This window comes from Chrysochloris asiatica, unplaced genomic scaffold (assembly GCF_000296735.1).
Source record: "Chrysochloris asiatica unplaced genomic scaffold, ChrAsi1.0 scaffold00014, whole genome shotgun sequence".
Classification (NCBI taxonomy): Eukaryota; Metazoa; Chordata; class Mammalia; order Afrosoricida; family Chrysochloridae; genus Chrysochloris; species Chrysochloris asiatica.
Genome location: NW_006408532.1, coordinates 7,090,194 through 7,100,269, shown reverse-complemented (window position 1 = coordinate 7,100,269; position 10,076 = coordinate 7,090,194). Strand labels below are relative to the sequence as shown.

The window sequence follows — 10,076 nt, the reverse complement described above, 5'->3', positions numbered from 1 at the left end:
TGCTTTCAAGATGCTGTCTTTATCTTTGATTTTGGAGAGCTTGATTAGTATATGTCTTGGTGATTGTCTTTTAGGGTCTATCCATCCTGGGGTTCATTGAGCTTCTTGAATAGTTATCTTTTCACTTTTCTGGAAGTTAGGAAAATTTTCTTCCAGAAGCTCTTCAACTATCTTCTCTGTGGACTTGTGTGATTGTTTCTGTTCCAGAATGCCTATAATTCTTAAGTTATTCCTCTTCATGTTGTTCAACATAAATCTTAGGCCTTCTTCAGACTTTTTTTTATCCTTTTTTGTGTTTGCTCTTCTACCTTAGTAGTGTTGAGAGATTTATCTTCTAGCTCAGTAGTTCTGGCTTCTAGCTCTTCAATTCTACTCCTTTGCCATTTAGTGTATTGTCCATTTCTGATATTCTATTATTAATCATTTGGACCTTTTTCTGTAAGTTTTGAATTGTTTCCTGTGCTGTATTTATCTTATTTGATTGTTCCTGTAGTGCTTTCTTGACGTCTTCCTTATTTTTCTCAACTCCATTGTATAGTGTTTTGATACATTTTATAATTATTTTTCTGAATTCCTTCTCAGGCATTTCCAAAGCCTGCCCATCTTCCAGTATGGAGTGTCATTGATACATTTTATAATCATTTTTCTGAATTCCTTCTCAGGCATTTCCAAAGTCTGCCCATCTTCCAGCTCATTTGCCTCAGTCACTTTATCTCGTTTCTGGACATGTGCAGATATAGTTATCTGCTTCAGTTTGGGGCATAGTTAGGGGTTATCTGTGATCTTAATACTTAGATGGGTGTGTATTTTGCTGTTTTTTATGCTTTCGGATTGCCTCCAAGTAGATGTGATCAGGAAATGGGCTTCCCTTTTCACTCTTCTTGAGAAATTTCAAGATGCCACTGTTGGTCATTGTGACGTAATTTAGGATTTAATTTTTGCTTATTTCCTTTTTTGTCTACTTGTCCTGCTCCACAATTCCCATTCAGGCCTTTTTTCTAGTTATAAACAGTTCAGGGCTGGCTGTGGCCGTTTGGTTTTAAGTGGAAACTCTCTCTTTAAATTTCGAGGAGATCTGTGCTCATGCGTAGTAGAACCCTCCAAGGGTGGGGCTGGAGTGTCCACTAGCTCAGGAACCCCTACAGTTACCAGAATGGAGGTGCACAGACAGCAAGGGACCAATGAACAGCTACCCAAAAAAAAGAATGTCCACACCTTTTTCTCTGCGCTTCTGTCAGACGTCCGTGGTTGCTCTGATCCTTTCCCCACTTGGTCTCACCCAAGATGGCGGCTCCTTGAGCACCTGAGTGTCTTGAATTAGAAAACAATGGATTTCTTGCTTTTGCTACAAAAGCTGTAAGCCTTCCAACCTTCTAAATATTCGTTTATATGTGGTTCAGAGTTCTGGGACCATCCCCTGAGCCTGCTTGGTCCTGTATTCTGTGTTGTTGCTGACAGAGCTTCTTACTGCACTTTGGCCCGATCTGCTATCTTGTTTGTTCTTCCCACTTCCATCTTTTTAAAAAGGAAACTTTGTATCACTGCCTGGGCTGCAAAAACCAGTCTGACTAATCATAAATAGAAGAAATGTAATTGGAATAAAACAATGTGATAAAACCCTAAACCCAGCAGCACTCTGGCTTGGTTACATAGAGATGAACTGGTATTTGAGTGCCTTGAAGTGCTAAAGGCCGTAACCTGAGCCATGCCCTGACATAAGCAGAAAGTTTCAGAGACTTGCAAAGGGTATCACCGGTCCTGTTCCTGAAGCTCCTGGTAGCCCCTCACACATACCATGCTCATAAGTGCACTTCTGGACTGAGGGCAGCAGCCCCTTTCCTGACTGCTCTGAGGTGTGCTGTTCCAGATAGGGACCCCAGTCTCAGACCTTCTGATAGGTCTCATCATAACATGCTCCTGTAAGGATGGTCTAGTACTTGCCCTCTTCATTTTAAATATGGGAAACAGAGGCTCGGAGAGTGGGGTTGGGGTTGCCCTGGGCCGTACAGCTGCAGTGCCCGAGTTGTGGGGCAGGGTAAGGGCTGGATACTTTCTAAAGGGTGTGGAGTCCTGACTTGGCACACAGGCTCCTGCCCCCCACTCCGTGCTGGCCTACCCGGACTTAGTAGGAGTGGGGGAGGCTGCCAGCAGACTCCTATGGGGCTTCTTGGGGAGGCCTGGCATTGGCTGCAGTCATGTTCATTTAGCAAACATTTGTTAGCACTTGCTGGTGGTCCAGGAGATTCAGGGATGGAATTGATCTCTAGTCTGGCCCTCATGGACACTGGGGGTGGGGTGGTGAGAGACAAGAGACACAGATAATTCTCCAACTGATAGATTAAGATTATAAAAATGGCACAAAGGAGAATTCCAAGGTGCCCTGGGAACCTGTCCTTGGAGTCTGGAATCAGGGGGACTTCCTATAAGAAGTGCCTTTAAGGCTCTGGTGAAGACCTAGGGTCAGAAAGAGGTCTGGGACATTTGGACAACCAGAGTGTGGACAGAACAGAAAGGATGAGGGGAGAGTGAAGGAAGGGGAGGCTGGAGTGGAGGGGCAGGTCAGAGGTCAGATGGTACAGGAGCCTGGGGCTTGGGGTAAGGAGAACTCCAGGGGATTGGGAAGTATAGGAATCTTTTAAGCCTTAAAAATGAGAGATATGATCAAGTGTGTGTTTTAGAAAGATCCCTCTGACTTCCCTGTGAAGAGGTGTGTAGTCAGAAGTCAGGCGGTAATACTGTGGGCCAGGAGAAGGCTTCATGTCCCCCAAACCTGTGGCAGCTAGATAGAGCCTCCTAGACATTATTCTTGGGGTGCTTAGGGACTGGAACCCCCTGGGACTCCCCTTCATCCTTTAGTGGGTAGGGGCAGCCGCTGTTGGGCAAGATGACAGTTTGCAAGGGTGGATGCCAGATGTCAGAAATGGTTTCTGAAAGGAAGCAGGATTCTTCTTCTCAGACGATACCTGTGGAAGACAAAGCAGACCCCCCAGAGGGGTCTGAAGAAGCTGCAGAGCCCAGGACCGACACACCAGAAGGTGAGGGAGGGAGACTCCGGGCCCTTCAGAGGGGACATGGGTTGGGACAGGTAGGCATAAGCGTCGGCGGGTAACAGAGCCAGATCTGGGAGGCAGGGGAGCTAACCTCCCCCTCTTGGATCAGAGAAGGAATGGTGTGTGTGGGAGTGAACCCAGGCTTCCCCTCCTGAAGCTAAGTGTTCACCCAGCATCTATGGTCCCACAACTGCCCTCTATTCCAGGGCAAGAGTCCCCCCATTGCCCCGATGGTGTCACTAAGGAGAAACACCCCTCAGCACTGGAGTCAGAGCCTTGTGAGGCACTGGAGCCACCAGCCAAGAGGTTAAAAAGGTAAGTGATGCTGACCACCTGCCCGTGCCTCAGGTACCTTATACTCTGTACTCTCAGTCCTGCAAAGGTAGGACAGGATCCTTCAGAACCCTAGCTTCCTGTTTGGAGGAAGGTCAAACCTAATTCTGAGCCTTACCTGGGAGGGTCTCAGGCTAATTCTGTGTCTTTTCTGTGACTGGGACCCACCTGGAGGCCAGGGTTCATGTGAAAGGGTGAAGATATGCATCTAGGACCTCAGAGTTTGGGCAGGTTTACAGGGCTATGGATATATATTAGCAAGTTCTGGGAACTGGTGATTTTTTCTCTAATGTAATTTTGTGAAACAGAGGTTCAGAGAGGTGAAGGGCCTTTCCCAGAGCCCCAGCTCATAAGTGGTAGTGCAAGTATTGGAACCTGGTTCTTGGCCTTTCTTGGGAGCTCTGCTAGGGAAGACATGAATTTGATTTTTCTTGATCCTTCCTAGCTCCGAGGAGCTGACAGGGAAGGGCCACCCAGGGCAGCTGCAGGCAAAGGTCCAGCCACAGGCCCGGATGACAGTACCAAAGCAGACACAGACCCCTGAGTTGCTGCCTGATCCCCTGGAGCCCCGCATAGCACCACGATTCCCACCTGGGGTTCTGCAGATCCAGGCCCAGGTGCAGCCACAGATGCCACCAACGGACACCCAGGAACAGCCAAAGCTGCAGAAACAGGCACAAACACAGACTTGTCCTGAGCACTTAGTGCCTCAGCAGAAGCAGGTGCAGCCACAGCTGCCGAAGGAGGCAGAGCTGCCGAAACAGGTGCAGTCCCAGGGGCAGCCACAGGTACCTTCACAGCCCACAAAGCAGGCCCAGCAGCCACAGACGTATCCACAGGTACAGACACAAGCACAGCCAAGGCTTCTGCGGCCACTTGAGCAGCCTCCCGTGCAGTTGCCAACAGAGCAGAGCCAGGGGCAGCCTCAGACCCCGCCACAGGTGTTAGTGCCAATCCCAGAGCAGGCACGAGATCCAGGTCATGCCACAGTGCTGGACATGCTGCCTGAGGTGGTAGAAACTGGAGGAGGTAAGTGAGCTCTGGCTCCTCAGTCGGGACCCATTCTGACTCTGGATACAGCCTGGGATGAGGGCTGGGCTTGGGACCAGGTTCTGGCTGCCTGCACTGGAGGCCTGAGACTCCTGGGTGTGGACAGGGAAAGCAGCTATGGGGCTTGGGCCTCTCTGGACTCAGGGTGTGAGATGGAATCTGGAAAACAGAGCACATCTGTCCTTTCAGGCCTAGAGGAGGCTTCACCGGAGCCAGTGGACACTCAGGTCAGCCTGGAGGAGAGCCAGGAAGAAGCAGCCAGCCGCCTGGATGTGGCAGAATGTGAAAAACGAGCTCGAGAGATGCTCAGGGTGGGTAGAGACATTAATGTGGCAGCTGGGGACCCAACCAGGGGACTGGGGACTTGAGAGCTTCAGAATTCAGAAATGTGATGGCTTCTGTCTGCCTCAGATCACCTTAGGGCCTCCTCCAGCTTCCCCATCTGTGATATGGATGGCAGGCCTCTCACCTGGGGTGCTTAGGTAGACCGGGCTGGAGTCTTGTGGTTTGTCCAGAACTGAGTTAGACATGCCTTAAGTGCCCGGCTGGGAACAGCAGTGCTCCTGCTCCTGGTACAGGTGTGGGGTGCCGGAGGCTCCCTGAAGGTCACCATCCTGCAGAGCAGTGACAGCCGGGCCTTTAGCACTGCACCCCTGACTCCTGGGCCGCGTCCTAGTGACTCCACATCTACCACTCTTGCTGCCGCCAGCACACCTTCCAAGCACGCCCTGCAGTTCTTCTGCTATATCTGCAAGGCCAACTGCACCAGTCAGCAGGTACTGCATCCCTGAGCCCCAGGTGGGTGGGTGGAATGGGCAGGGTAGAGGGTGGAGTCTATAAGGGAGGCCCAGCCTGCCCTTTCCATAGTTGCCTTGAGTAGCACACTAGTCCCTGTGAGTTGTGCCCCTGGAAGCTGGCCAATTCCTTATGAGTCAGATGAAGAGATATCCAGAACCCACCTCATCAGGTGGTTCTGAGGATTCTGCAACTTGACAGTGAAGTCATGAAGTCCCGGCATGGCATAGTGCTCGTATTATTCCTACTATTGGTACTGTTAATCCTGTTACTCTGCTGTGTCCCAGGCAGCACCAGGAGACTGGAAGTTAATCAGGCTGTTCTTTGTCATTGAGGAGGTCACACAGCCTTCCCTCCACACATCCAGCTTCTTCCCAGGAGGGGCAGAAGCTTGAGGTGTATGCTCACTTTCTGCCTTGGATTACCTTCCCTGCACTGGCCCATGCAGGGCTGTTACGTGAGAATACTGGCCTCACAGCAATGGCTGGGTGGCTGTGAGCGCGAGGTTGGAGTCTTCCTTTCTGGACCCCACCATTGCCTGCTGCTCTGGGGCTCACAGCTCAGGCCTCTCCTTCACTCCCTCCTGCTACAGGAGTTTCAGGACCACATGGCAGGGGCCCAGCACCAGCAGCGTCTTGGGGAGATCCAGCACATGAGCCAAGCCTGCCTCCTGTCTTTGCTGCCAGTGCCCCGGGATGTCCTGGAAAGAGAAGAGGAGTGAGTGTGTGTGTGGGTGTCTCAGAAACTTACTGCTGGGGAGTGAGCAGTCTTACGGGGTGGGGAAGGCTGAGCTTTCCAGAAAGGCTCTAGATCTACCTTTGGGTTAAAATACTACCCTCTCCTGGAGACCTCTCCACATAGTTAATTGTGTCATCTGAGACCTCAGTATTCCCCATTTGTAAGTTAGCCTGGTGAAGGGTATAGTATTGGAATTCATGGGTTAAATAGTCTCTGAAGGTCCCATCCAGATAGGAACAGTGTGAGCAACCACATGGGAGGGTCGTGCTCCCTGGTATATGTGCTCACCCTAACCATGGGGCACAATGGTGAGGAGCAGGTCATCCTGTTACCCAAGGTTAGAGCCTCCCTGCTTCTCCCTGCTGGATTGTCACAGGAGTTCCCGGTCACAAGTGTCCCCTGTCATGGGAAAGGCCCAGTGGGAAGCTGGAGGACCTTTCCTGATTCTGTGGGTATCATCAGCAAGAAAAATGGATAGTGTAGGCTCAGGCCAGCTGGGGGACATGGACTCTTGACTCTGTAACAGCTGTCCCTCAAGTCCATATCCCAGTTTCCTACGAGGATCCAGAAACCCAGATTTTTACGTGAACTCTCCCAATTTCTCAACACTTACAGCTAGTTCAGAATTAAAGCAAAACAAACACTATAGAGATCAAATCAAATCCATCTCCAGGCTGGAGAGTCAGGGAGTGGGCTCTGAGAGTTTATAAGGGCCACAGCCTGAAGCTCCCCAAATGGGTATAGGGACAGGAAGAGTTGTTGGGAGGCCTATGAGAAATGTCACCGCTTGCACACCTCCAGTGATAGGGAGCTCATTCTCTCTCTGCAGGGGCAGCTTGTGTCTCAGCCCACTCCCACTAGAGAAGAGCTTCCTTACGTGATTTTGCAATATGTTCTTACGGCTGTGGGAGAAAGATAAGGCCATCTATTTCTGTAGACTTACAATCTCAAAAACCCTAAGGAGCAGTTCTACTCTGTCATATGTAAGGTTGCTATGAGTCACAATGGACTTGATGGTAGTAGAGATTTTGTTTTGTTTCTTCAAGACTTAAATCTCCAATTGCTGTTGATCCAGGAATTAGACTAAAGTGAAAGAATCAAATATAGGAAAAATGAACACAAAAGATATTCCTTGTAAGATTTATATAATGGTGAAAAGATAATTTAATTGAAAATGATTTAAAATATCCAAAATTAGGGGCTTGGTTAGATTAGTTAAGACCTGTCCACTTGAAAGAACAACCAGTAAATTGAATAATTGCAGGAATATATAATACTGTGAAGGAGTCCTGGTGTGGCGCTGTGGGCTACTGCGTCAGACTGCAAAGTGGTTTGAACTGCAAGGTCGGTGGTTCAAGCTCACCAGCTGCTCCTTGGAAACCCTATACAGGGTCGCTACGGGTTGGAATTGACTCAGCAACACTTAACAACAACATAATACTGTGAAAATATATATGATACAGTGCCAAGTTAAAATAGGATTCAAAGCTGTGTACTGCAATTGTCTATGTAAGAAGAAAACTGGTTGTGTGTAACCCTGGTTGTTTACAAGTCTGGAGGAGAGGATTTGGGATGGGGAGGAAAAATTAATCCTTCAGATAAGCTAGTTATCCTTTCTTCATCTAACACAGTCAGAAATTCTGGGCTGATTCCATGCCTTGCCCTGGGGAATCTGAGATGGAGTCCAATGAGGGTGGAGAAGTGATCAAGTCCTCCCAGTCCTTCGTGGAGAATACTATGGCAGTGGAACTTTGGGACCCCAGAGGCAGGAGAGCCTGACTTACTGGGATGGGAAGAGGTCCAGGAATGGGGGCTTCTACAAGACACGTTTTGTTAGGGATAGGGCAGTTAAACTGAAGAAAAAATGGTTTTCAAGGTCATAGATCCTCAGTTGCATCACCACTTTGTTGGACATGTCCTCAGTGTCAGTATCATATCTGTCAGTGCCCAGCTGCACTAAAGTGTTAACAAAATAATCCCCCTGTAATACAGCATCAGAACTTGTCTAGATGCCTGAGGGATAAGGGTCAGAATCAGCACATAGCGAGTTCCTGTGATGTAGAGGTCAGACATATTTCCACCCTCCTAACTTCTTCATCATTTCTGACACTAGCCATTCTCCCATGGCATGGTCTACTTCTCTGCTGGGTTTAATAATTCATTGCAATGGCAACAGACAACTCAGAGGCCATAACTCGCATTTGTGTGACTTATCAGGAAGCACATAGGCAAGGTCCAGAAGTCTGTCCTGAAATGGAGAGTGCATGCCTTCTTCCTTCCCAAGACATCTCTCTCAGGCCCTTCTCTCAGCCATGCTAGCAGGCAGGCACTTTTCTTGACTATGTAAGCCAGAGGTCCCTCTCTTGGTCATACAAGCCTCTCTGCCTTTAGCCTACCTACCACTGGATTTTTGTCTACTAATTGGCACATCCATAGCTATTGTAACTTCTTGCTCAAATGCTGCTGTCTTAGCAGCCACTTTCTGCTGTCATTGCCAGCTCTGCCATAGGAGGCTATCTGGGTCTCTCACTGTCTTCAGTATTACAGCCCTTCACCCATATCATAGCTCCTCTACGAGGTTTCTTGCCTCTTCTTGCTTTGCTTTTTTCTCTCTTCCCCTTTGCCTCTCTTCTGAAAAACCTCGGTGAGGTTGGCCACATATACAGGCATACCTTGGAGATATTGCAGATTGGGTTCTAGACCACCATAATAAAGCAGATGTTGCCATACTGTATGTATGTGTGGCACACAGATGTTTTTGTTTCCCAGTGCATAGAAGTGATGTGTACACTATACTGTAGTCTATTAAGTTTCCAGTAGCATTATGATAAAGTTTGAAATGTAAGAATTACCAAAGTGTGACTCAGAGACATCAACTGAGCACATGCTGTTGGTGAAAGACTTGATCAACAGAGGATTTGCCACAAACCTTCAATTTGTTCAAAACAAGAAAAAAAAAAAAACACCATATTTTTGAAGTGCACTAAATGAGATATGCCTGTATTAGCAAACTCCTTGTCAATTTCAAGGCATATTCCTCAGAGTCACTTCAATCCCTTTAATCACTCAATCCTATTGCGTGGATTTTCAAGCCACTATTTACATAGCAAATGGACCAAACCTTGTAAGGCATGTAAACAGACCAATCACAGCCTAGAGTCAAATTTAAAATCCTCAGACCATCAAATTGGCTCCAGCCTACCCAGGAAATGTCCATCAGCCTAGGACAAAAGTAATAAATCCTCTGGAATAGAGAATAACCTAGGAACCCCCTTCCCCAAATTGCATCTTCAAACAACTAGGGCAAAGATAATGCCTTAGGATTTAAAGAAAATCTCGCAAGCTTTTTTCCCAGAGAACCAAGCAAAAAGCCACAAACTTATTTCGCCATACCTCCCACATAAAGGAACTTATTTTGCCATACTTCCCAATCTATGAGTGCCCTACTTGAATCTCTAACATACGGAAACCAGTACTGCCCTGTATCAGATGCGCCCTTTTCAGTTGTAAGTAACAGAATCTCAACTCACATTGTTGTTTCATCATTGAGTCAATTCTAACTCATAGCGGCCCTGTATAGGGTTTCTGAGGAGCAGCTGGTGAGTTTGAACTGCCGACCTTGCAGTTCAAACCAACCTTGCGGTCAAGTGCTTATTCTGTAGCACCACACCAGAACTCCCAGCTCATACTAACTTGTGCACAAAGGGGCAGTGGTTTTTGTACTTTTGTAATCAGGAAAGTGAAGGATACAACTAGGATTTGCAACTCAAATGATAGCCAGGAAACAACTTACCTGAGGTCCATTCTCTGCAGTGTAAGCAACTAGTCCCAGCCTCTGCATAGTAGCCCCAGCCCCAGAAGAAAGGCAGCCAATCCTCATGCAATGTTCAGTGCCTTCAAGAGATTCCAAAGCCCAGCTGTGGCCATGTGGCCATTTCTGAACCAATCACATGACCGGGGCTGGAGTTTTCTGATTGACCAGGCTTGGTTCCTATGCCTGCCCCTATATGGTAGTGTTAAATGCCTTCAGTCTTTCTGACCCCTAGTGGCCCTTGTTATGCCCAGAATTCGGGGTCCCCAAAGACCACCCAGGAGCCGTGTACCGATGCA

At 48.2% G+C, this 10,076-nt stretch overlaps 1 protein-coding gene across 4 annotated transcripts in view; it reads left to right on the top strand.

The window, feature by feature from the left end:
• The window catches only part of CIZ1 (CDKN1A interacting zinc finger protein 1), a 56,868-nt gene that overhangs the window by 12,806 nt on the left and 33,986 nt on the right, over positions 1 to 10,076 (top strand). For 2 of the 4 annotated variants that reach the window (XM_006834814.1, XM_006834817.1), the window contains 7 exons: positions 2,942 to 3,035; positions 3,257 to 3,365; positions 3,829 to 4,147; positions 4,211 to 4,412; positions 4,623 to 4,744; positions 5,012 to 5,209; positions 5,821 to 5,945. In XM_006834814.1, the coding sequence (XP_006834877.1) occupies positions 2,942 to 3,035; positions 3,257 to 3,365; positions 3,829 to 4,147; positions 4,211 to 4,412; positions 4,623 to 4,744; positions 5,012 to 5,209; positions 5,821 to 5,945 (1,169 nt within the window). Of the gene's footprint in view, positions 1 to 2,941; positions 3,036 to 3,256; positions 3,366 to 3,828; positions 4,413 to 4,622; positions 4,745 to 5,011; positions 5,210 to 5,820; positions 5,946 to 10,076 lie in introns of all 4 variants that reach the window. The other 2 variants (XM_006834816.1, XM_006834815.1) reach the window with 2 other exon arrangements.